This window comes from Larimichthys crocea, chromosome XXI, assembly GCF_000972845.2.
Source record: "Larimichthys crocea isolate SSNF chromosome XXI, L_crocea_2.0, whole genome shotgun sequence".
NCBI lineage: Eukaryota > Metazoa > Chordata > Actinopteri > Sciaenidae > Larimichthys > Larimichthys crocea.
The window spans coordinates 10,969,757-10,997,285 of record NC_040031.1 but is presented as its reverse complement, the minus strand read 5'-3'; the positions used below and the strand labels follow the sequence as shown (position 1 = coordinate 10,997,285).

The following is a 27,529-nucleotide window of genomic DNA, read 5'->3' as shown; positions in this document are numbered from 1 at the left end:
ATTTCTTGTGAACTAATTTCTCTGCTGTTGTCTTCTGTCTTAGACGCATTTATGAAGTCACATTTTGCCTTTTTTACTTTCATGTACGAAGTATCCACGAGCTGCTCTCCTCTCTTTGCTTTCTCGGTTTTCATTCTTTATTTTTTACTCTAACTTCCAAGTCCCAGCACCGCAGTGAAATTTAAAGTATCGGTAGCAGATCCCACATCCTCTGTTTGGCTCTTTCCTGTTGAACAAAACTACTATCTGCCAGACAGCTTTTACATGACTTTTATACTGTTCATGTCCAATTCAGGGAGGGGGGCTTACCATTCTTCAGTTGAGACACAACACTCTTACTCACTGTAAAAATATGTATTTTATTTGCTCAGTTAGATTAAAGACAAGCCCATGACTTGGGCTTGACATTTTATCACAGCTGTGAGATAAACACAGGAAATAGCACAAACACAGTGCGTAACTGTAAACTGTATTATTCTGGTATCAGCAGATGGAATGATTGTTGCTATATATACAGTATAAACTTATACTCTCATTGAAATTATTATTATTATCATATTTAGTGATATTTATACACAGATACTTCCATGCACACACACCCCACCCCCAAGAGGGAGGAAAGAAAACTCCCAAAAAACTCGTACAAAAGTCTACACATATAAACATTCATACATATACATGAAAATATATATTTATTGCAAAGACACACATGTCTCACTACAAATATTTAAATGCAGACAAAGATATATAGCCTTCTTTTTGTATGAAAGGGGGGACCAAGTGTCTCTAAACTTCTGATAGCCTGGGATGTAGGGATGTCTTCAGCTCTCACTGGGAACTCCAGAAATAGTAATTGGATTCAGCCCAGATGTTTTATAGCAAATACACAAGATGGTTTCAAAGATACAACCAAATGTAGTCAAAGATGGGCATTCCCAAAACCCTGAGGCCTATAAATAGTGTGCAAAGGCTATTTGATGTGATGTTCATTGGAGGCCAATAGCAACAAAACACAAGCAGCTACCATAGTAATCCTCATGTTTATTATACAAATAGCGTCATAGCGCTCCAGGGCACATTACACAAGGATGATGTGTACGAAACCTTTAGCCGTTTTGTAGTTTAATTTTAGATAATTATTAATCTATGATGAAGATTGTATCACACAAACGCTTCGCCTCAAAGAGACAAGATGATATTTCCTCCTCCTGAACTTAGACTTAGACTATACATAGTTTAAGTCCCTTCTGGCCTATTTATAGTGGTGGCCCTTGCAACAATGTCATCTGTAACTCGACTCCATCTGTTAAGTCAGAGCATGTTGAATGCCAGTTGCCAGAAACAGAAGCGCTGCAGTTCACTTCCCACTGCCTCTCTCACAGAGAGCCCCATGGAGTTTGTGGGACAACTGAGACCTTCAGGGGCCTGTAGCTTCTTAGGGGTGCCAGGCTTCAGCACTTTGGACCCGGACCTGGATGATGATGAGGGTGAAGTGGTGATTGGCATCAGGCCCAAATCTTCCCCTCTACCACGGAGAAGGAGCTCTGTCTCTGAAGAGGATTCGGACTCTGAGCCGCCCCTGTCTGGCTCCAGGAGAGTGTCCTTTGCGGACGCTAAAGGTCTCTGTTTGGTACAAGTGAAGGAGTTTGACACATGGGATGTACCAAAGCTGCCAGGATATGACTCTTTAGAAGGCGAAGGTAAAGATCTGGAGGAATACTTCCTCTCTCCTTTCACTTTCTGCCTTCCTTTATCGACTGAGGAGCTGTTCATCAAAGTCCTGGAGCAGAAAGTGGAGTTGGAGACCATCGAGTTACTTCCAGGGACCACAGTACTAAAAGGAGTGATCCGAGTCCTCAACATTTCTTTCAATAAGGCTGTGTACGTCAGAACAACTTTGGACTCCTGGTCCAGCCACTTTGACCTCCTGGCAGAGTACATCCCTGGTTCCACTGACAATTCGACGGACTGTTTCTCATTTAGGCTCACTTTGGTGCCAGATTTTGGAGATCGGGGAGCCAGAGTTGAGTTTTGTCTGCGATACGAGACTCCTGTGGGGACATTTTGGGCCAACAATAACAACAGGAACTACGTGCTGTACTGTCACCAGAGAATGGACAAGAGGAAAGAGAAGAAGAGCCAGAAGGAAAATGTGAACAAGAGAAGCTGCCTTAAGACTGTTGGGTGAGGATATAAAGTGTATTACCTTGTATCCTGAAAATCATACATGATCAGTAGAAATGTCCACCATGCCTTAGGTGGAAAAGTGGACTCTGCTACACAATTAAATTAAATTTGGCTACTGAAGTCTTAACCTGAGCACCTTGTTGCTGTTATTATTATATAAAAGCTGATATGATAGCTTTGATAGCAATTGATTTCTGCGTGTAAAGCAAAAGATAAACAAACCAAACAAACCTGTAAGTTATTTTGTGAAAAGATCCTTTAGATTTTTGCTGAATAATTGATTGACAAAACTGTGGTTCATGGCTTGTGCAATCATCATATGTCGCACTGATAAACACCATCAGCAAAGTTATTTTAAAAATGTCTTAATCTCGACATTGTCACCATATGTGTTTTGCTGATTGATGATAGTCTCACAGACAAATGAATGACGTCACGGTTTTATTATTAATTCGCAGTCAGAACTTCCCCGCTGTGGAAAACATGTCAGCAATGGAAGCTTCATCTCAGGAAAATATATCAACAGGTGAATATCTGTTTTGCTAATTGTGAAATCAACATGATATTTGTGAAATTTAACAGAGTGAAGCCTCGATCTAAATGTAAAATGTAAACTGTCGCTTTTCTCCAGATGTGTCAAAACAAGGAGACAAAGTGGACACTATGAAAGCCAAAGAAATTCCTGATGTTCAGTCAGGAACATCAGAGGAAGACGGACAGAAATCACTGGTGAGTGAAGAAAAATTTCTGTATTTCTTTTTTTGGCACAAACCAAACTAATATATTTTATAATTTGCCTTTAGACTTCCTTGCCATACATCCAGACTTCGAAGGCCAATTGCAAAATAGTCTTAAATTAGCATAAGATTACATACTTTATAACAACCGTTCTGAAATCCTAAATCCTCCTCATCAAATTGTTTTGGATTGTTTGATCCCTAACTCTTTTTTACCTCTTACTTTAAGAGGTTTGATGTTAATTAATAACTTTGAGACTGAACTTAAAGACCCTGTGGTGTGTCTGTGAGGTACAGGAGGAATATAAATCACATCATGAACCCCGGTGCTCTTTCTGAGAGAACATCACATGACTGGGATAAGATTGGCACCAATGTAACGTAATGTACTGTACTGTGCACCTAAAGGACACCCAGTGCCTGTTTTGCATTTCCTCAGTGGCTCATATTTTCTCAAGCATGCTCTTTTGATACTATACTATTACAAAATTATACAATACTATACGGTACTGTTTTTAATTTGATATTTTCTTATATATCAGAAATGCATTCATGGACTATTTAATATGAACAACTTGTCACCCCACTCACTTTTCTTTAACCAGTTTGTGTGACCTAACTGAAATGGATCTATCCTTGTTGACTGACAGACCGAGAGTCGAAGGAACTGCAGCCGAAGAAATCGCAGAAAGGCTGCACGGATGGCTCGGATGAGGGACATCTTTGCTCAGCGAGGTGGAGGAGCGAATGACACTGAAAGAGATGAATCACCTCCAGAAGCAAAACAGGCAACTCAAGAAGAATCCCCAGAGGAAAAGCAATCATTTTCTGACGGGAGCGACAAGTCGGGAGGTTCTCAGTTTGATTCTGAATCTCTCATCCTTGATGTTACACATGATACATCACCAGCACACGAGTGCACATCAAACAGCGAGTCAGAGAAATTGGAGAGCATCAATTTGGCTGACTCAACCACATTAACAGGAGGTGAGAGTGCCACGCATCTTCCAGACAAGCCATTGCATTCAAATGATGAGCTTGCTCCTGTGGAACGTCAAAGTATCAACAAGTCTGTCTCCGAAGCTGTGGAAAGCAGTCAGAGGCAAGACGTGAGTTATGAATGTACTAGCAACACTGCAGCTGAACCAGCTGACACTTATGTTATTTCAGCGGTAAGCAGCGAGAGTCTTGTTAGCAAGAAAGACAGCTTCACATTTGGAACAGTGTTGGCGCCGCTGTATCATCAAGTGTTTGGCAGAGTGGGAAGTGAAAGTCAGAGCTTAGGTGATCCAGTACGGGCTACTCTGAATGTTGGAAACTTAAATCAAATTTACCCTCGCACTGCAGGAAGAGAGATCGGCTGCACTGTTAAAAAAGGTGCTAGAGATAACAATGACAAAGTTCAGAGAAATGTGATTAAGACTCCAGACCAAGAATGCCTGCATGTCACTCCGAATAGTCCTCCCATTGAAGAAGAAGAAACAAGTCTGAGTGTGACAGAAAATGCAGAAACTCTACAGGATCCAGACCAGAGATGCACAAAAGCACCTGAGGTTCTAAAATCTATTTCAGGAGACGAAGTAGTACATTCACACACTAAAAATATTACAAATACACATGTATTCACTCCACAAATACCCCAGGAGAGTTTACATCTCCAGGGAGAAACACAGGAAGATGATCTAACCCATGACCTCCAAAGCCAAAACACGGCACAAACAGCACGCACTCAACTTCCAGAGCATACATGTGCACAAATAAAAACTAATCTGGACGAAACACATGCTCAAAATAAAACAGAAGAACTCGTGGCCAGTGTAGAAACCTCATTTATGTCACTCACAGAGTCCAAGTGTGCAGAGGAGTCAAAGAAAGACGATAACAGGCAAACTCTATCAACAAACATCTCAGGGGAGGATAGACTATTAGAAGCGTGCCATGATTTGAATAACATTATTAATTCAGCTACAAAAGGAACTGAGAATAGCTATGTTTCCTGTTTTGAAGCTGTGGAGGGAAAGAATGCGACAAAGCACCAGATATCTCCTAAAGTCAACAAAGACAGTAAAAATGTGGAGGAAGAAAACAAAAAGGTGAATGTCTGGAGTAAAGATGAAACAAACTACTCAGCTGACATTAAGGTCATTGGTGAGGTAGCTGAGTCAATGCCAAAAGCAATGATGAGACACACACATGACGTGTCAGTGGAGCTCAAAGCTGAAGAAATTATTGTTTCAGGAAAAAACGAGCATTATAAAATGGAGGTTGATGTCTCAAACCTGGTGGGATTTTGTTTAGCTGACACTACCGAGGTCAAAAACTGGGAAATGATGGTTGAAGAAGAGGAGAAAAACATATTAACAGATGACGAGGAAAGCGAGCCAACATGTTCTAAAGCAGAGAACAGCAAAACAGTGGAGACAGACCAAGAGATGGAGGTCACAGACACTGAGACAGCATCAGAAAACAGGAGTACAACAGGGACGGAAAAAGACGAAATGGTGGGGGAGATAACAGCTGCAGGAGAGAAAGATGCAGAGGACAAACAGAGGATTGGAGAGGAACAAAGTGAGGAGATCACCACTGGTAAAAACAGGGAAGAAGTTGAGAAAGAATTAGAACATGTTCAAACCACAAAGATGCCTGTAGAGGAAGAACTACTTGAGGGGATTAAAATAGAGAAAATAGAGGAAGGAGAGGGGATAGAGTCAGAGAAAGCAGAGAAACAAGAGGTCAATAATAAAAAAATAAATGTCCAAGAAGAAGAAGAAGAGAAAGAGGGGGAGGAGGAAATGGAAATAGACTTGGATGCTGATGATGAGGCAAATGTGGAGAGGGAGGATCAGGTAAAAGCAATGGAGGACAAAGAAAAGGAGGATCCAGATTACAAGGAGGAAATTCTAGTTGACGAAACACGAGAGTCAGAGATCAGAGATGCAGAGTCGGACAAAGAAAATAAAGCCGGGTTCGACATTACACAAACCAAAGCTGAGGATGGTTTATCTGCTCTGGTGAACAATGTGCAGGACGAGAGAGTAATTGAAGAAAATACAGGAGAAGGGCAAAATGCCCACATCCCAGCTGAAGTGCATCTTTACAAAGAGGAGGATTTCCGAAGCAACGAGAATGTCACACATGACCTGTCAAAAGCCGCCCGAGATGAGAGCGAACCCACCGCCATAGAGGGAGGTTCCTGCATTTTTCCGGATGAACCCAAAAGTGACCAATTAGGCCACGACAGCGCTTCAGCAGAGTCCGACTCAGACGACGAGGTGGAGCTGTACATGCATTGTCTGAGGGCTGTTCACACGGGGCCACAGCCACATACACAACACAACAAAGATGCAGGTTTTAGCGTGGGCAAAAGGCCCTCTATAAGCAGAAGCAAACTGCTGTCCACGCCCATGCCATCCATCAGTGAGTCTCTGGATGAAGAACCAAACCTCAGCCTCCTGCAGGACACAGAGGCTGCGGACTTCCAACCGACAGCTCTGCCAGCGTCAAGTGGAGAGGACAGCGTCGACAGAAATGCGTCATGGTGGATGGAGACTTTTTCCTGGAGCAATATCTCAAAAACATTGCTATACGCCACATTGTTGGTGATATTTGTCGTTGTGGCCTACCATTATGACTTTCTTGCCTGTTTTGGGCTCTACTTGATATCAGTGATTTGGCTCTACTGTCAAGGAGAGACGCAACCTGTTAAAAACAACAACAGGTTGAATTGAAATTGCAGTTTGTGGTATTGTTTAACTTGTGAGTGTACAAGGTGGCTGGCATGACACCCACAAAGCTCTGTAGGTTTAGTAGATTTAAACCACTCCGGTTTTTCACCATCTGACATTTCCCTTCATCTAAAGATATTTGAACAAGACCTACATGGAAAAAAAAACAAAAAAAAAACACGAACTGTGACACACAGTGGGCATTGATTTCAAGCATATATGACACATATCAGATTGAGTGCTGTATATTCCCTATGGGAGGACGTTAATTCTCTGTTGTCAAGAGTATGAACCAATTTCCTTTACGCTTAGCGTCCACTCTGACAACAGGCTGCGGACCATCGCTTACACTGATCATTTCTGCAGAGCATTAATGCATTCTTGAGGCGTAAATGAAACTCATCAGCGTGCTGTGTGTGTATAGATACTACCTAGCAATAATTGTACACATTATACATTCGGTTTGTCTGGAATGAATAAATTGTACTGCAGACGAATAATTCAATGCTTTCAGTGGCTTTTTATTAGCATTAGTGTCCATAGTACTAATAGTGGACTAACAATAGTAGAATATATTATTTACATTCCTGCAATTTAATATCCACCATGTACTGTAGTCATACAGCCATGCCAGCAGCTCTGAAGCAGTGCTTTCAGTGTATGTTAGCATGCCAGCTTAATCTAAATAGGACTCAAAAAAGGGGGTCGTGAATTATGATTCATCTTCTGGGGACCATGCATGAACTTTCACAGGATTCCAGCCAATGGATGTTAAAATATTCAATGTGAATCAAAGCGGTGGGTCAACAGACCGACAGACATTGTCTTCAAGTACATATTACACGATTGTGTAAGAAAGTAGACTGTTTCCAAATGTACAGCAGGTTCAGCATACTTGGAATACATTGTATTCTCTTGAAAAAAGGTCTGCAGGTTAGAAACAGATAATCCAAACCAGATTGAGTGTTTTGCAACATGACTGCCATCCTGGGGTATGTCATGTGCGAGATCTGCGGTCATACCCTGAAAATCCACAAGAACGCAGGAACCGGATTCTGACCTGACAGTTTGGATTTGTGTTACCAGTGTGGTGAAATGTTTTTTGTTTTTTTTAATCTCTGGCTGCATTCTGATCAAATCAGGTATCCTGTTATCACCGCTTATCAGTTTGAAAATATGTTTGGCATCAAGCTGACTAACAGAAGTATTAACCTTAGGCTTTCATACTGTTTAGATGCCCCGTACTGGGATTTCAAGGTGTAGCCTTAAAATCAATATTTACAGGTATGCAATAGTTTTAAAGGATTATGCCTCATATTATTCAACCTTTTTCTTATCTTTGCTTGGGAAAGAATCGCACACATCTTTCAAAATCGAGAACGGATCTTAGCTGACAAATGAAATAAGGTAGTAGTGAGTAATCTTGTCTGTTGCTTGTAGCTAAATCATGCTGTTCATGCTCCCTGTTTGAACTCTGGCTTTTAGCTGCAGTGTCTCGAGCTGAACACAGCTGCAGTTATGTACTTGCCAGGGGATTTCCAAGTGATCCTCTGTGAGGATCACCACTGTCTTTTGCCAGTTGAGCATGAGCATTTTTTCAGACACCAACAAGAAGCACAACAACATTTTAACAAAGACAGATTTATACATAAAGACTGTTTCATACATTTCGTGTTATTTAAAATTTCAATTATAGCTTCCATGTTTGGAAGTATCCTTCATTTATAAGCTGTGAATCTCTGAGTTAAGAGCAAAAATATCACGCGAGCTTTAATAATTCATGTTTATTAGTTGTGCATGTGGAGCTTATCTTGGTGATGTACCAGAAAACATGTTGGCTGACCCCGACACCTGTTGGACTGATAATGACTAGAGTATTTAATAACAACTGCAGCCAGCCAACTGTCTTCATTTCCATGCTAACAGGTGCCTGTCTGACCTCTTTCTAGGACTTTTATTACCTGACTGTAGTGATAAATCAAATGCACCACAACTCTGTTGATCGACGCTTTAAGTGCAGCCTCAATATAATGAGTGTAAGTATATATAATACACATGTTCATGTTTATTTATTGAAATATTAACACTAACCTTTTATGATTAAACATCTGACGGCACATAAATACTAAGCAAGTAAGTAAATTCAAATTAGCACCCATAAATAGCAACAAAACATATCAGAATTAATTAATATAAATGAAATATATATATATATATATATATATAATTTGAAGCCCTTTGTCGTTTAAACTTTTCCTGTTTACCACCAGTGCCATTATGTAAGACCTCACATGATGCTGCGTCATTAACACCCGCTAATATTAGTTACTTAGTCATGATGCAATTACATCCCATCCGTGATATTATCACAGTGCATCAAGCGGGCTTTTCTGCAGCTGCTGTAGAAACAAACAATGTTGCAATCATGTGCTGTGTTATTTTAAGGAAGAGAGGAATAGTTAAAGTCTGTCAGGTGCTTTAAAAATTTATTTCTGCAATAGCCAAACTTAAAATCAACCCTGCCAATCTCATTCTTTTGTGTATGAAGCCTTCATTGTACATGCACGCAGATGAAAAGGACATTGTAAAGATCTGCCTTCAGAAATGTGAGCTGGAACCATTGGGTGGCACTATCCACACAGTTAGTCTAAGTCAAAATGGATACACAGGAATGAAATATAAACTGTCTGTCATATACAGAATCATCCATCCGATCCTTTTTTCACACTGAATTGAAGATGTTTGTCTATGTATTGACCTCAAGTGCATACACGCTGGAGTTTATCACTTTATCACTGAACTGAAGAGAACTTGAGCAACATTTAGCTGGGCTTAACTGTGTATACATTGTAAAAATGGTGCAGAAGTTGATACAACTTTTGTGATTAAAATCTCACATCATGAAGGTATTTTAGTGACGTTTCTGTTTACCATACTATTACACCACCTTCGAGAAGGCATGACCTCAAATTCTGAAATGATCGGATGTGGATTGGATTGGAGTGGTGTTATCCAGAACATTTAATAACTTAGTTCCCCCAGCTGTTTTGACAACAGCAGCTTGTTTTTATTAGCCACAGTCAGGTTGCCATACCAGACTGAGATGCTCTACGTCAGGCTGACACACTTTTTCCAGCACAGTTTGACTTACTCCAAAAATTGTTTAGTTGCCTTTAATAAAAAATGCATCTTCAAAGGTTTGAGAAAGAAGGGAGGCTGGTGATTAATATTGAGGCGGCTAACACTTTAACCTATTATCCAGGGGCTCTGAATAACCTGCACTAAAAATCACACAAGTCACACCATAATTTGTCTGGGCCTCACCTCACACTATTCCCCCCTGAACAGAAGAAAACATCATGTCCATATCCAGCCAAATCTATTGTGCAGACTACATCCTATTTCTAGGCCTAATCAGATTATCTCACTTGCTGAGGCAGTCTGCCAAGCGTCTTTGCTGTCTTGCTGTATCTGTGCCAAATCATTGCAGACAGCCTACAATGATTGATCTTAACTTATCTGTATGAGCACGTTTTTTGACTTACCTATTTGGTAACAACTTATAACTCATGTGGCTTATTGAATAATTTGTCCAAGTCATGAATTTTATATAATAATACATATTACATATTTTAAAATAGTGAAATTAAGCACATTTAACAGTAAATAAACAAATTAGCCTATGAATAAATGAATAAATACAAAATTTGTGTTTCAAAATGCCAAAAATTTGTATATAAATACAAAATTTGTGTTTCAAAATGCCAAAAATTTGTATGAGCACATTTTTCGACTTACCTATTTTGTAAGACAACTGATAACTCATGTGGCTTATTGAGTAATTTGTCCGAGTCATGGCTGAGTCATGAATTTCATATAACTGCATTTAAAAATAGTTGAAACAAGCACATTTAACAGTAAATAAACAGATTAGTCTCATGAATAAATACAACATTTGTGTTCCAAAATGCCATAAATGTCTTTGTTTTTAATATTTTTCACATAGAACAGAGAAATATAAAGGTCACATGTGCAAACAAAATATAAAAATACAAAATATATGTATTTAAAATGCAATTGCAAAAATTAAAAATGCTAATTTAAACAACTTATAACTCATGTGGTTTATTGAGCAATTTGTCCGAGTCATGAATTTCATATAACTGCCTTTAAAAATAGTTAAATCAAGCACATTTAACAGTAAATAAACAAATTAGTCTCATGAATAAAATACACAATTTGTGTTCCAAAATGCCAAAAATGTCTTTGTTTTTAATATTTTTCACATAGAACAGAGAAATATAAAGGTCACAAAATATAGAAATACAAAATATATGTATTTAAAATACAGATGCAAAAATTAAAAATGCAAAATTAAAAGTATTAATATAAAAGAACCGTGTTTTCTGTCATGTCATGAAGTGTTTTGGATAACTTCAGGAGTCGTATGTTTTTTTTACATGGTGTACTTGAACGCCTCATGGCACTTGAACGCCTCCATGGCACGCACGCTGCCTCAGGTATGCGTCCGAGCCTGTGATTGGACGAGGGACTGTCAGTTCTGCAGCATGTCTGTCAAAGTCAGCCAATCACCGTGCGCGTTGTTGGCTGGTGTGCCGGTTCGCCGGTCGTGTTTTCTGCAGCTGGCTGGCTGGTGCGGGGGGGAAAAAAGGGGAAGGAACTGGCGGCCGAGGCAGCATCGGCGGTGCGGTGCGGTGCGGTGCGGTGCTATGGACCTCAGGGACAATGTCGAGACAGGGGAGACGGAAAACCACCCGGAGCTGTTCTACGTGCCGATCCCTGATGAAGCGCCGTGCAAGCGGGAGCAGGAGATGCTGTCAGGGGTCGTGAAAAACGTCCACAGAAAACTGCGCAGGAAATACAGAGAGGGTAAGCAGCTCCAGCGGGCCTCTGTGTGTGTGTGTGTGTGTGGTGAGCTGCCTGTTATGGAGGCAGACTGCAGGCAAGGCCTTTAAAAGATAATTAACAACAACATTGCATGCACTGAAAATAATATTTCCAATGCAGACGTGTGTTAATATCTCCTCTAAAAGCAGCGACCTTATAATATGTTACTAATCAGAGAGCTGTTGACAATGAATGACTTTCTATTGCCTCTTTATTGCCAATAGGTGATAACCGGTCAGAGCAAACACTGAGAGCAATCTTTACTGCCGAATTAGTTTGATGTCTGAGTAATTGTGTTCATACGTCAGATTAGTGGTGGGAAGTTCGTTTTTTTTAGGGAGTCGGATCATTTGACTCCGAAAAAATAATTCAGCTAAATTTAGTGCTGATTTGACTTTATGATTTGTATGTGTACACATATATCGTGTATATATTCTTTGTACTGAAGCATTCAAAAGTAAAACATTACATATTTTTCTAATATCAATAAATTGCTGGAGCCGATTGTTTTCATTGCGTTTACAAACCCTTGTAACTCTCTGAAACCGCCCATACGTTAATCAATGCAATTAATTTGCACAACTCTTAAATTGCACTGTTTCTTGTGGCATTTGTTTTTTTTTTATCTTTTATAGACTTTTTGCCTTCTGTCTAACTTCATTTAGGATTGTTTAAATCAAGTTTTGGTTGCTTTACTTTACTTTATAAGTTGCATTGTCACTGCAAATCAAATTTCCCCTGGAGGGACAATAAAGCTCTGAACTGAACTGAAACTGATACGTGCTTGTAGAACCTATACAAAGCAGGTATAAACACCCATAAAAACTTTTTGTATTGACTGTTGGATGCACGGTTCTCGTGTCCGTGAAGGTTGTTTGTGGATCCTGCTCGATATGGCAGCTTGGCTTTTGCAAGATTCTGTTTTCAATTTTTGTTTATGGGTCCAAACGCTGCTTCTTTTTTTCTACTATCACTCAACAGCTTCACGTACCGGAGCCGGCTCCCATCGTTCAACTTAAAAGAGCTGGCTCTCTGAACCGGCTTGTTCATGACCGACACATCGCTACTGCAGATCCACTGATGCAGTCAACAAAAACACACAAGTGTTGTTTGAGGACAGGAGGTCAGAGGAGCTCCCTCCTGAGAGTGGATCTAAACTTAGGAGCTGATTATCAAAACTGCAGGGGAGGATATGAAGGGCTGCTATCATGGGAGCTAAGGTAGAAAGAGACTGGCGAAGATCGTGCTGAAGGAAAAGGCCTCTGTATGTCATAATATCATTAAAGTTCCAGTATTGCACCCATTAAAAAAAAAAAAAAAAAAAAAAGCAGCCTTGCACATCGCGGTGACTAAATGCACAATAGTTGAGCCACTGCTGCGACCTGCTTTTATTTTTCAAATACTTGCTATGAGAATATCAGAGTCTTGAAGTTTAATAAAAAATGAAGGCCCAAACTGACACTTTGGATATCACTTAAAGGTCCGGTGTGTAGAATTTAATGGTGACGGTTCAGATTGCAACCAACTGAAAACCCCTCACCTCTCCTTCTCGGTTAAAGCATGAAGGAGAAACTACAGTAGCCATGAAAAAACACATAAAAGTCTCATTCTGAGGTAAGAAACACAACAACAGTTCTTATTTTCAGGTGATTATAGACAGATGTAAGCATAGTTCTCTCAATAGATACTTAAATGAAACACACTGGACCTTATTAAGGGGTGTGTTTTCTTCTGCTTTACCCATAGAGGAAGTACAGAAATAAGCACCTAGTTAGCAGATGATATTGTATCTATGACAAAATGTTTTAAGTTCACCTGAGATGTTGCTCTTCATCACCTCATCCGTCTCCACCCAGTACTCAGCCCATGGCAAATAAAACGAGCATAATCGACCCTTTCCGGATGCAGAGCTAAACTTCGGCTTCGTTCCTGTCGCCGTGTGTGTTTGTGTCTCAGCGACTGAAAGAATATAAGAGTTAAGTGATCTTTTTCGAGGCTTTAAATGTTGTATCAGGGTTTGATTTCCACAAGAAGCTGTTTGTCTGTCCTGAGAAGCAAAAAAAAAAAAAAACCTTTTCCTATTATGACTCATTCTGGATGAGAGAATGGTGTAAAATAGGAAGTTTGGAAAAACCCTTTCACAATTCTTCAGCATATGACTTCTGAGTGTCGGTTGGACTGCAACAACAATTGACATTTTTACTTCACAGCACTGACGGAGGGATTTATCCCAGCTGCAATCTTAAAGTTGAGGCTTGTTCTGTCGTTTAAAGCGCCTACCAGCAATGCTGGATTTAAAAAAAAATAAATGCATGCCTACCCCCCGCCCCCCACACACACTCACACAGACTCTCTCTGTGTGTTATTCTCTCTTACTGAGGAAATGCATAGTCCTACTGGAGACTGCGTAGGAGGGGAGCACAAAAAGGCAAATTCAAAGTGGCAGGTGCAAAATCGTTATCCTGCACAACTTGGCTTTAGTTCATCATTATCTTGTAACAGCCAACTGTTTGAGGGCTGTCATGTTGCAAGTATAAAAGCCTTTAAACTCATTATTAAGTTGTCTCCTGCTTTAATGGCTCTCTGAATCAAAAATATGTATTTGACTATTTCACCGCTTCTCTAGTTTAAAATAATGAACCAAAAACAACAAAAAAAAGGAGTTTCCACGTTATCTCCTATCAGTTGTGTGGTAACCAATACATAAACATGTCAGGGCTTTTGTCTTATCTGTGTATGCTCTGTCCTACTTTTCCACCCACGTAAACATAACATAGCTTGTTTTGAATCATCACGTCAGAAAATATCCAAGGTACAACAGACCTAGCTGGTTGGTTTGTTGGCTTGGAACAGCACAGAGTAGTCATCCTGCAAGCAGACCTCATGATTGGTTAATAAGTAAAGCATGATCTTGGTAGGCTTGGCATGGAGTCACACTGGTCATGCTTCCAGAGAGCTGCTGTTTACCACCACTCCTCTTGTTGTCCTTTCATTTCTGCAAATCTGATTTTTTTTTCTTTTTCCCTTGCGGTCATGAGATTTCTCCCTTATTTGTGTTCGCCTATGCTGCAGGCTGTAAACTTCTCAGCTGAACTATGAAGATCTTCTCGGCGGATTTATTCTAACTGTGAAATGGCTGATGTTTCAGAGCAGTGGTTCCACTTCTGTACTGAAAGCAAAGACCGGTGAACATGTAGACAGCGTTGGCAGGCGTTTCCAAAGGAGTTCTGTCATGTTTTGGTGCTAAAGGGGATGATCAGAGTTGGCAAGTAGGTTGTAAATGTTTGCTGTTTTCTCTGGGTAATGACGTCAGACTTAAAGAATGTGATAGTCAGTAGCTTTAAAGTCTTAATCGATTAATCGGAAGTTGTGATTTGTCTAGGGTCGATGTAATAGCCCGATGTGATTGTCTTGTTTTGTCTACCCCTAGATATTCAGCTCACTGTCATAGACGGCTAAATATGACTAAACATGACTCAACACTTAATGGATTAAAAAATGGTTCTGTTCTGGTCCGTAGCTCTCGTTCTGTCCTCATTTTACTGTTCTCTTCTTTCTGTAGTGGGCGATTTTGACAAGATCTGGCGCGAGCACTGCGAGGACGAGCAGACGCTGAGCGAGTACGCCCTCGCCATGAAGAATCTCGCTGACAACCACTGGACCAAAAACTGCGAGGGAGAGGGACGCATCGAATGGTGCCGCAGGTACGACTGACTTCAAATGCCCTCCAGCATCTTACACGTTTTAGACCTCATGACTGCGACGTCTGACTCATCTAACTATCTAGGATGTGCTTTTGTGACACGATGTCGTCGCTTTCACGGTAACCTTTTGATTCATCCCCTTCCATAGTGTCTGTCAAGAATACTTTTTGGACGGCGGGATGAAGAGAATGTTAGAAAAGGACGAGAAAAGTGCCATGCTAGCCGTGGGTCTGACTGCAGAATCTGTAAGTGCCCAACCGTACAGCACCATCCCCAGGTAAGAATCATCTATGTGCCAGTTTTATATTATATATTGTTTAAAGTATGCATTATATAATTATCTTTATAGTATACTGTTCTTGCTGTAACTATACAAGAAATCAACTGTTTTTTAGTGACAGAAAATGATGGTTTATGAACATTCACAAAATAGTTTTCCGCTCATGAGTAGTGCCTCAGTTTCTTTGCATTGTTGAACGGTGCACCAGCAAACTTTTTCTGAACACCTTTCTTTGTGGATAGTACTTTACTTTTATCTAGAATCAAGAACTGAAAGAGAGCAACTGAACCCTGACCGGTTATCTTGGAAAATAATTACAGTAACAAAGCTGCAGTGTCTGAACTCTTTTCTGGATTTGGCAAGATTGTCCCGAAGTTTTTAAACCACTAAAAATTTGTTTCAGCTCCTACAAATGAACTTCATTCTTTAACATGTTTGACTCTGAGTAAATCTGGATTTTCTGCCTGCAGCTTTGCTACATTTCAAACTCTAAAGCCCTGTACTACTGGCCCCTACAGTTAGCAGTGTATATTACATACCCTATGAAAGTTTTTAATACTTACAACATACTTCTGATTTCTGCTTTTTATTATTATAAAGACAAAAAAACGTTTTTTGACCTCAAGAGCATCCTTTGCTCAACCGGGTAGCATTAAAAAAAAAAAAAGAAGAACTGTAATGTAAACAGAAAAGAACACATTCTTTGAGCAGTGTTATGTTAAAAGCTTTTATTCAGCTAAGAATACAAAAATTCCATGTACAAGTAGAATTCTCAGTCATTAAAATCATGCTCATCCTCTGAGGACCATGAATGTCTGTATATTTAGTTATTTCATAACTTTATAAAAAAGTCCAACCAACATTTCTATCCTTGGGTTCGAACTATATATATTTGTTTGTTGTGGAAGTTTTATCTAAATTTAATGGGGTTGTTACAAGACATGCTGTGTGACGCGCTGGTTTGACGGTTAACTCTTGAAACTGACACTTGTTCCACATTTTTGTCACAGCTCAATCGCCCAGCTGGGAAAAATGCGCCTTCTTGACGTGGGGAGCTGCTTCAACCCTTTCTTGAAGTTTGATGAGTTCCTTACAGTTGGTATTGACATAGTGCCTGCAGTTGAGGTAAGAGCGCTCGATTCTTTTTGTTGACACCATGTTTTAAATCCTCGCTGAACAAACAAGTGCGTGAGGTTTTCCTGTCTTGTGTCTCGGCTGCTGGTATTACATAGCAGAAGCAACATCAGAAATGACTCATGCAGGAGTATCAGTGTTGTGGTTAGACAGTCTGTGAACAAATTCAGCAGAAAGCAGAACAAAAGGCGCCGTGCGTGCTGCAGTTGCAAGTAGAAAAACTGCGCCGTTGAAATGACAATGACAATTCACAGAGATCACATTTCAGAGTGCCAAATTTCCTTTTCTCTCCTTCAGAGCGTGTACAAGTGTGACTTCCTCAACCTTCAGCTCCAGCAGCCTCTCCAGCTGGCTGGTGACGCAGTAGAGGCCTTCCTCCGCCAGCTCCACAACCCCATCGACTCCCTGCCAGCCCAGCTTTTCCATGTGGTGGTCTTCTCCCTGCTCCTGTCCTACTTCCCCTCACCATACCAGCGCTGGATCTGCTGTAAGAAGGCCCACGAGCTGCTGGAGCTGCACGGCCTGCTGCTCATCATCACGCCCGACTCCTCCCACCAAAACCGCCACGCCCTGATGATGCGCAGCTGGCGCGTCGCAGTGGAGTCGCTGGGCTTCAAGCGGTACAAATACGTCAAGTATTCCCACATGCATCTCATCGCCTTCCGTAAGGTGTGTCTGGCCACCACCAGCGACCTGGTGTCACGCAACTACCCTGAGATGCTCTACATCCCTCAGGACTTCCACTCCAACGAGGAGGAAGAGTGCGCCGACGTGTCCGTGCAGGCGCGCTCCGAGTTTGAGGATGACCAGCTGGCTTGGGGCTTTACGGAGCTACCCGACACGCCCTACGATTCAGATTCTGGGGAGAGCCAGGGCAGCTCGGTGCCCGGCTTCCACGAGCTGGAAGACCCCATCCTGCTCCAGAGCTAGGCCGAAACCACCAGCTTCCCCCCTCGACAACGATTCCTCTTCTCTACGTAACTGTCACCTCCCCTTCAACTGCTGCGCTGCCAAAATTAACCTGCTGCATTCTTCTCCCACTTCTCCTCCCTCTCCTCGAAAAATAATGCAGTTTGCACAGTGTGAAAGAAAGTTTACAGATTATTTTCTCATATCCACACTCCTCTGAGAGTACACACAATCGCACACACACACACACACACACATATATATACACACATGCCACACACTAAGATGGATATATTTTGATAAATATCTAGGTTTTTTAAGAGTTGGAAAGCGAATGACCTTCAGATATCTCAGCTCCCTTCTCCTTGATTCCTATCCTCCGATCAGCTCTCATTAACAAAAGTCAGCTTGTCTGCGTTCTGTACTCAAGTCTCTATTTTGAATAAGCTAGTGTGGCAGGCGGCTTAAGTACAAAAGACAAATAAAGCAACACGAGTAGCGTGACAGGAGTTTCGATTGCACTGGGAGAGACTGGGATGGAATGACTGGACTTGGTACGCTTGCTTCTGTCACAGTCATGCAGCTAGATTTTTTCTGAAAAATTCTTGATGTGCATTTAGTTTTCCAAGACGACAAAAAAAAAAGAAAAAGAAAATATCATTGTTTTGAAATATATTCTCAACAGTCAAAACATTGGTGTTGTCCAGTGTTAAGTGTGGCAGTGCCATTTTTAATTTGGCATCCTCCGAATGATTTGTGTATCTTTTACAAGAAAGTGGTATTTTAAAGTAGCATTTTAAACATTTTCAGACGGTAGGAGTATTACTAGGTTTACTAATGTGAAACTGTAACTGTGTTGACTCGTGTAACAAGGTACAAGGTGTTTCAAAGTAGGTATTACACTTTTTTTTTCCTCCTCGTCGTCCTCATGAATATTACGACTCGATTATCTCCTCTTTAGATTTTTTTTTCTCTCTCTTTGGTTCTCAAGCGAGAGAAATAGTACAACGCTGCAAGTCAGCGATCCGTATCAAATGGACTTTTACAGCACCGATTATACTCCGACACAATTTATTTTGTAACTTTGATGTGAAATGGAGATCCAGATCTGAGCTCGTCACGGTCTTGACGGAAGAGATTTGCACTAACTTAACTGTTTTATCATACAGAACCTCTTGAAAAGGTGAGAAACTGTAAGATTTTAGCAATAGCAACAAGCGAGACCAGATCTGAAGATACTGTATCCTAACGGGGGGGTGGGAGGGTGGGGAGGAAAGGGGGAGGAGGTTTTTAGCTAAAGACACTACCGGATGAAATGTTGGCGTGTGTTCCTGCCTGTCTGTGAACAGGACAAATGTGTGGGTGAGTTTGTCAGTGTGAATGAAGGAACAAAATTACGTTGATGTGATTTTTATTTTATTTTTTATTTTGGTCAGTGGCACTTTATATCATTGATCCCAAAGGGAGTGTCACAAAAATGTAATTATTTTCCTATGATGACAGTTTTACAACCAATATGAAGTGGCCCAGAAAATAATACCAGTAAAGTCTAAAGGTGCCTTCTTTGTTCACATTTACTGTATGTTGCGAGCAGACTTTTCATGCCCCCTGGAGAAAATGAAACGCATTTTTCCTTTGTAACAGATAAATGTCGAGCTTCTTTGGCCAAACGGTAAACACACACACAGCAACTCCTCCGGTTCTTCTTTGTCAATAACGGATAACAAAACATTTCCAGTGTTGATGTATTACAGCGTGTCGTTGCCATTCCCATATCAATAACCCGGGTTAATGCACATCTCTCTCTGCTGATATCTCGTCTGTTTTCACAGGAAACATTTCATAGTATCGCACATGTTCAGACTCTGAAGTGGTTAATTGGTGCATTTGTCTTCCAGTGTTTTCTTTTGGTCCATTTGCATGAAATGGTTCATCTTCATTATCAACATTTTTCAACAATGCAGAACAATGTGTGCTTCTAGTATGGTTGTATTTCTCTTTTATAAATGAATGTAAATGTGAGCCGTGCTTGTGTGTTTTGTTTTATTTGTGTGTCTGTGTTTGTGTACTGTAGCTTTTTAATATTCAAAAAGATGTGGAAGGTACTGAGATCTTTGGATCAGTACTGAATGAAACGGGTACCTGCATCATCAGGTGGGATTACTTTTATATGTAGTAATACTGTATATTATATGTAGTAGATGTGTACTAAGCCTTTAAGGCACATTTTGACACTGAGGCCATGCCCTCTGTATTTTTTCAGAAAGAATGCAAGTAAATAACTCTAAACAAAATATGAAAAAGTAAAGTAGTAAGCTGCTTGAACTCATATTTTAAACATCCTGGGTGTCACTCTGCTACCATTTACTTGCATTTATTACTTTTGCAGCTGCTTGGGTGTTGTTGACTAACGTGCTGCAGCAGCAGGCAGAAACTTTGTCTGACTATGGAAACATTGGACAGTGCCAACTACTTTGTTCCAGGAACAGGTTGTTACATTATTGCAAAAGCTGCTGCAAAGGGGGATTCCTCACATAAAATTTAAGATCAATGCACTCTAACATGGTAACTGCGCACTGTAGAGCTCCTAAACTTGGCGCAGCTTAAACATTATAGTCAACACTGTCCCCTAATTAAGGCTATAAGGATATAAAAACATCATTCAAAGTGGTTTATACTGTGTGGATGCAGGACTACTCCTGATACAACGGCCAACTGGGAGGAAACTGGTAAGAACCCGCAAACTCCACCTAGATCATATCAATTTAAGTCAATTAAAATAATTGTGGACGTTTTAAATTCACCTTTTTATACCCAAATTTGAGGAGAGTCAGTCAGAGTAATCAAGCATAACGCTCAACCACTAAAATAATTCTTCTTTTCAGGAATGCAAATAAACAACTACAATTTGACATTGACAGGTAATACAGGTAGATAAGATGGTCTGACTCCCATCATACCATCAGTACCATTACCATCATCTGTACTGTAACACTGCTTTGTCTGGTGGCATTAGTAACACACGTTGGCTTTTAATTAAACTAAACTTAAACTCTAAACATAACTCATCCTCCTCCTGTGCGCATCATCAGTTGCCATGGTGATGTATATATTCAATTTTGCATCAGTCAACAAACAAAACCTCAAACTCTGCATGAGATGTGGTAAAAAAAAATCAACAATAATAATTATTAGCCTATTATTATATTTTAGCATTAAAAATATAATTTTGGTTAAAAAAACTACATATATAGTTTATATAGATATTTTTTTGTTCTTAATAGATGGTTACTTGTTTACATATGTTACATATGCGCATCATCAGTTGCCATGGTGATGTATATATTCAATTTCGCATCATTGGTCTTTTCTGTTTTACTCAAAAACAAAACAAACCTCAAACTCTGCATGAGATGTGGTAAAAAAAAAACTTAATCAAGTTTAATTTTTTTTTGTAAAACAGTAAATTTGGAAACTCATGGATAACAACAATAATAATAATTATATTTTAGCATTAAAAATATCATTTTGGTTAAAAACCTACATACTGGTGTATTACCCATTACAGAAACATCGTCATAGCAGTCCGGTATATTTGAAAAGAATAAAAAAAATACAATAGAATAAAGCACGGAGATAGAAAATAAATAAAAAAATACAGGTAATACAGGTAGATGAGGTGGTATGACTTCCATCATACCATCATCTGTACTGTAACACTGCTTTGTCTGGTGGCATTAGTAACACACGTTGGCTTTTAATTAAATTAAACTTAAACTCTAAACATAACTCATCCTCCTCCTGTGCGCATCATCAGTTGCCATGGTGATGTATATATTCAATTTCGCATCATTGGTCCTTTTTTTTCTGTTTTATTCAGTCAACAAACAAAACAACAAACAAAACCTCAAACTCTGCGTGAGATGTGCTAAAAAAAAAGAAACAAAAAAGAAAAGTAAATAAATAATAAACTAAATTCCCCTGGAGTTACGGGTTGGAAGTTTGTTTGTTTGTTTTGACCCTCAGCAGTCGCCGTAGTGTACGGTGGCATAATGGCGCCTGTGATCTGACTGACTGCAAACTTTTTTTTTTTTTTTTCTGTCCGTGTCAAACTTCAGGGACCTGAAATGTCTTTAACTCGGAGGACAGCCGCTTCCAGCAGGATGCGGGTCATGCGTGTTTTAAACCCCGCATCAGATGAAGCAAACGTCGGGGTGATGTGAACGTTAGTTGACGGTTGGAGTTAGCTCCTCGTGTAGCCTCCCGACAAGTTCCAGCCGTTGACGCGCGTGACTTAACGGTTAAAGTTTTTGAATTTAAAAAAAAAGTTTTTAATATATTTAAAACAAAAACAATGTGTCGCTTCCTCCGCTACTGTGTCAGCCACTGCCTCCACGCAGCGATGACCCGGCTGGATGAGGTGAACGCCGAGGTGAGCATGTGGTCGTCCGTCCGGTGTCTGGGCTACTTCTCCAGCCTCAACCTGCTGCTCGCCCTGTGTCTGGGGCTGTACGCCCGGTGGGAGAGGACGGCAGAGACCGCCGTGGTCGTCTTGTTCGTGTTGGCTCTTGTCGTCCTCGGCGTGGCCAGTTTGCTCTTCTACTACTTGGACATGCCTCACCTGAGCCGCGGCGTGCCTCACCTGTTGTTCGGCTTCCTGCTGGGGCTGCTGTGTTTCCTCAGCAGTCCGGCTCTGGAGGCTGACGTGAAGGAGCAAGCTGCCAGCTACCTGCTGCTGGCCCATGTGGCTCTCAGGACGCTGTGGGCGCTGCTGGACCGGCTGTTCGGGTTCACCAGGTACCGCCCTGCCTTCCTCACTTCGGCCGAGCAGCTGGAGCTGCTGGGCTTTGCGGCAGCCAGCACCGCTCTGCTCATCGAGAAGTCCTTCAGCATGATGGTGCTGGTGGGGTCACTGGCCGCCGTCATGGTCAGCCTACGCATGAAGGTTTTCCTTGCGATCCCCAACCTGGTCTGCTTCGCCGACATCACCGCCGTGCTGTTCTTCAGGTCCCTGAGCATCTCCACCAACCCCTTCGCCCTGGCCTGCTTCTTCAGCCGGCTCATCTGCGACCCTCTGCTGGACTTCTACTTCAGCGGTCTGTCTGTGACCGAGCGCTGGCAGACCTTCCTGGTGTGGAGGGGCCTGTGGCGCCGGTTGTCCCTGCTGCCTCTCCTGGCTGTGGAGGTGACCTTCATCGTCCTGGCTGCTCGGAAGCTGACACACCTGGACCGGTGGTACCTGCTGATCCCGCTCTTCATGGTGGCCGCGTTCTTCTGGGCCATCTGCCACGTGGTGTTCGTCATCACCCTGTGGGGCTTTCACACCAAGCTCGGCGACTGCCAGAGGGTGTGCCTGTCCCAGGGGTTAGGCGGCAATGGCCTGGACAAGATCATGGCCTCGAAGGGCATGAGGCATTTCTGCCTCATCTCCAAACACCTGGTGCTCTTCACGCTGGTGTCAACCGCTGCTGTTGCTACTCTCTGCTGGCAGGTAAAGCATGAAGCATCGACTGGATATCACAGGGTTAAACTGCAGGGAACTCACGGGTGTATTCATTAACGACGACCGCACATCACTCAGGGGAGGTCGTGCCGCTGGGTCACTGTTAATGAATGAAGTCTGCCTGTGTTTTTCCTGCTACGTCAAAGTCACAAACATAGTTAATCACCTGGAGGCCAAAGATTCTTTATTCTGCATAAAAACATGCAAAAATACCAACTCATAGGTCTTTTAGTCTGCAGGAACGTGGCGATATTTCAACCTAATGTTGCCAAAAGTGTCAATGTGTTGATACTTTTTCTCTTAAAATGATGTGGTGGTATTATTTGAGTACAGTAGCTATACAAAAACAGTCACACAGATGAAGCAACAGGAGAGATAATAGATCGAATAGCAATAATAATAATGCTTAGTTTTAGTGCCCAGGACTTTGGTATTGTCCAGGGTGTACCCCACCTCTCACCCAAAGTCAGCTGGGACACACTCAGGCCGTGTTTTTAGAACTTTATTTCAGCCACGTCATCCGAGAAATAATATTTGTGGATCAGGTGACCCAGATGAACTCAATCTATGGTTGAAATATTCATGGAGAATAAAAAATAACAAGACAACAAGGGAGCATTTCCTAGACCAGTAGTACCCAACTTTGATGGTTTGTATGAACTTTAATTGTTTGCTCAGGATCCGTCATCACTGGTTGCATATGTAAATGATTTTATATGAATTCAAAAATCAGGCTTGTATAGCAGTGAAACAGTTTTACTTCTTTCCTCTCCTGTCAGATTTCAGGTCAGGTCCTGACCCAACAGGTTGGGAACCACTAGTTTGGACTCAGCTGTAGTTTGAGAATGTACTTTACATTTCATATAGATGAGAAACATGTGGAATCATAATGTTTTGATGTGAGTCCCATGAATTGACCAATAGAATATAAACTTTTAATTCTTATGAATTACTCGGATCCCACATTTGAATCAGGATTTGTCTGTCGTCTAAATATAATACTTTATTTACTATATTCTGCTTAAACGTAGATGCACAGATTCACGTCACGGTCCTTCGTACTCAAGAGTCTTGTTGGTGTTTAATTAATCCACCCATGAATGTGCTCTGCAGGCCTCCAGCAGTATATTTGTGGGCACGTTCCTGCTCGTCCTGCCTCTGGAGTCTCTCTTTCACGGCCTTTTCCACGAGCTCGGGAACAGCCTGGGAGGAACCTGCGTGGGCTACGCTGTGGTCATCCCCACCAACTACTGCAGGTAAGCGCGTTAACGCGCAACTACTGGCAGAGAGCGTCACCAACCAGGTTATTAAACACGTGTTTGTCTGCCTTGCAGTCCCGACGGTCAGCCCATGCTGCTGCCTCCCGGCCAGGTGCAGGAGCTGAACAGGCGCACTACAGGCATGTTGACCAGCGTGCAGCGCTTCTTCGCCCACCACCTGATCGAGGCGTTCGGCTGCGACTATTCCACCAGCGGCGTGACCCTGGAGGCTCTGCAGGCCAAGATCAAATCCTTTTTGGAGCTCCGCACGGCTGACGGACCTCGCCACGACACCTACGTGATCTACTACAGCGGCCACAGTCACCGCACCGGAGAGTGGGCGCTGGCAGGTGAGAGGGGCATCGAGCCGGAGTCGTTATGATGGATTGATTCATTGCAATGTAACAATCTTTCTCCGTGTCCGTCGTCAGGTGGAGACACTCTGCGTCTGGATCAGCTCTTGGACTGGTGGAGGGAGAAGAACGGCAGCTTCTGCTCGCGCCTCATCCTGGTGCTCGACTGTGAAAACTCGTTGCCGTGGGTGAACGAGGCGAGGAGGGTGAAGGAGCTGTACGTGGCCGTGCAGGGAGCGTCGTTCGCCCGAACGACGGACGTCGAGCTGCGGGAGTCGCCGCAGCTCGGAGACTTCACCTCCGAGTGGGTGGAGTACAACTGCAACCCGAGCAGCAACATCCAATGGTGCGCGAGCGGGAGGGCGGTTTCCGCCGCCTACGGCGTCTCCGAACACTGGAGCGACTACACGCTGCACCTGCCGACGGGAAGCGACGTCACCACCCACTGGAGCATGTACTTCCCGCGGGTGACGTACCCGGTGGTTCAGTTGGCGCTGTGGAGCAGCAGCCTGAACCTGCTGTGGCTCTGTAGCGTTTGCCTGCGATGTCTCAAGAGAGTCAAACTCAACTGGTTCCCACCAGCGATACTGGACACTGGACAAGGCTTCAAACTGGTCCGATCATAGAAATATATAAAAAAAAGGCTTTTTTTAATGTTCAGAATATATTTTCTAAACGAGTTTCTGACCCTGAAAGCAGGCAGCTATCGGATTGTAAACTTATTTCATCCTATCCTGTTTGTTGCTGAAAAACTAATCACTCAAGTTACTGATTACATTTTGAAATTTTGTCTTTTTTTAGTACCGGTTTTTATACTCTTGCGTGTTTTTAAGCTTTAGATTTAAAGATCTTACGTCGGCGTGGGATGAGACTGAGCACGCCGACTTTATTTTGCACATTTCTGCATCGTATTTTACTGTTCGATGAGATTCCGCCTTTGATTCGAAGAACGTTTTGAGTCGTGCCTTTTACCAGAAAACCACCAAAAAAAAAACATCAGCTACCTAAGCCGATCTTTCGAACCTTAAACCAAAGTGGCCGCGGTGCATTTTTCAGACATCTCAGGCGTAAACGATGTTTCTAGAGCTCCAAATGTTTTATTGCTCGTGTGTTTTTGATTCTACAATGATTCCTTTTTACACTGTGCTCCTCTATGCATTTCTCCGCTCCGAGCTTTGATCATAGACACTTTGTGTTTGTCGTAGCGACGTTTTCGTAAAAGCTTTTAGGGGTTATTTATAAAAGACACTCCAGCTGCTTCAGGGATTCCAGAGAGATTTTAACGTACTGACGAATGCACTACAAGCAGAGACGCGTGAGGACTTGGATATTTATGTTAGAGTACACCTCAGAAAAGTGAACACATCTCACTGAGATGGTTTTCTTCCTGTGGTTTATTGAAGTTTACTGGGCTATGCAAGTTTATTCTAATCAGTTTCATGTTTGTGGTGAGAAAATCAGGTGAGGCTATGCAATAAAGGGGAAGTGAGACGTCACTTCTGAAATCCTAAACTGAACGCCTCCTCATTGTTACGTTCTGCCATAAATTAAACAACAATGTTCATTATCCATTCATTAAAAGAACTGACTAATGTGAAAATAATTAGTGCTTGTTCATTTCTAGTCATTTATCACAGGAAGTTTTCATCTATACACCTTTTTGAATCACCTCATCTGCAGATACATTTTTGCACGTTCAACTTAACAGAATAAATTCCAAATTGCAAAGTTACTGCACGGGAAGCTTTCTTGGACGTTACAAAGAATTTACAAAACCTGGAAAATAAAACCCAACCAACCTAAGAAGAGACGGGCAGGCATGAGGAAATCGTACTATTGCAAAGATCCAAGTATCTGCTACTCGACTTCTGAGAGCTGTGCGTTGTTTCAGGGTTTAAGAATGACCGTCTGCTTAATGTATTTGTTCGACCTGTTGGCCTTATTAATGGAACATTGGTTAGTTGATGAGCATTTGTCTGTGGGACTTAATCACAATAGATGAAATGTTTGAGAGGAACTTATACTTACCTGTTTGGGAGACCTAGGCACCCAGGACTCCTTGACACACTGTTAACCATCAGATAAAAGGTTCAAAAGCCCCCAAAATATAACGACAAATAAATCAAGCAGACAGATTTTCAAGTTTTCAGTTGATTTTTATTGAAAACATTATAAAATTATGTGGTGCAGCAGCATATTTCAGTTTGTATGATCTTTAAACGTGTTCACATTTCTTTTTACACAAACCAAGTTGAAAATGGCTTTTACAGCAAGTTGTCAATCATTGAAGTGAAGGAGACAAGACCGCAGTAAGAGAACATCTACTGCCCCCATGTGGCGGGCCAGGTGATACTTACACCAAACCCCTCAAACACACACCGAAGGAACAGGGACCAGTTCCTTTTTTCGTTCCACGGCTCATTTCCGAGTCTCCAAATTCACCATTTTTGTGATTTCAGAACCGACGTGCAGATTCACGACTTCATGACTGGTTGAATGTGTTTCGACCAATCAGAGGCATGAACATGTACACAAGTGAATCCCCAAGCCCACATCTAAAAAAAACTGAAGGAAGGAGAAAAGCAAACTTTGCTGAACTTCTATCAAGCTCAGAAGCGACTTAATAAGCACAGCACGGGATAACAAGTACATACTTTGGACATATCAGATGAACAGTTTGTTTGAAATTTTGCACAGCGATCTCTGGATTCAAAAAAAGAGGGTCAGAAACAGCCTCGGCCCGGATAAAGCGCGAGAACGAGCCTCGCAGAAATGACAAACTTTAGTGTTTTTTTGGCAAAAATTGAGCAGACCCTCTTGTTTGAACAGC

The 27,529-nt window shown here is 41.7% G+C and overlaps 3 protein-coding genes across 3 annotated transcripts; all 3 read left to right on the top strand.

The window, feature by feature from the left end:
* Positions 1-1,044: 1,044 nt before the first annotated feature.
* On the top strand, positions 1,045-7,144 carry ppp1r3ab (protein phosphatase 1, regulatory subunit 3Ab). Its single transcript, XM_019265786.2, has 4 exons — positions 1,045-2,184; positions 2,646-2,713; positions 2,819-2,916; positions 3,575-7,144. Exons 1-4 carry the CDS (start codon positions 1,280-1,282, stop codon positions 6,650-6,652), a joined length of 4,149 nt encoding a protein of 1,382 aa, XP_019121331.2. The 5' UTR covers positions 1,045-1,279; the 3' UTR covers positions 6,653-7,144.
* A 3,928-nt stretch (positions 7,145-11,072) lies between these two features.
* Positions 11,073-19,606, top strand: samtor (S-adenosylmethionine sensor upstream of mTORC1). The gene is made up of 5 exons (XM_019265809.2): positions 11,073-11,539; positions 15,120-15,261; positions 15,410-15,538; positions 16,552-16,666; positions 16,973-19,606. The coding sequence occupies exons 1-5, from the start codon at positions 11,110-11,112 to the stop codon at positions 17,603-17,605; spliced, it is 1,449 nt and encodes a 482-aa protein (XP_019121354.1). The 5' UTR covers positions 11,073-11,109; the 3' UTR covers positions 17,606-19,606.
* A 1,961-nt stretch (positions 19,607-21,567) lies between these two features.
* tmem168b (transmembrane protein 168b) lies at positions 21,568-26,302 on the top strand. The gene is made up of 4 exons (XM_019265788.2): positions 21,568-23,075; positions 24,201-24,343; positions 24,422-24,696; positions 24,778-26,302. Exons 1-4 carry the CDS (start codon positions 21,939-21,941, stop codon positions 25,323-25,325), a joined length of 2,103 nt encoding a protein of 700 aa, XP_019121333.2. The 5' UTR covers positions 21,568-21,938; the 3' UTR covers positions 25,326-26,302.
* The last annotated feature ends 1,227 nt before the right edge of the window (positions 26,303-27,529 follow it).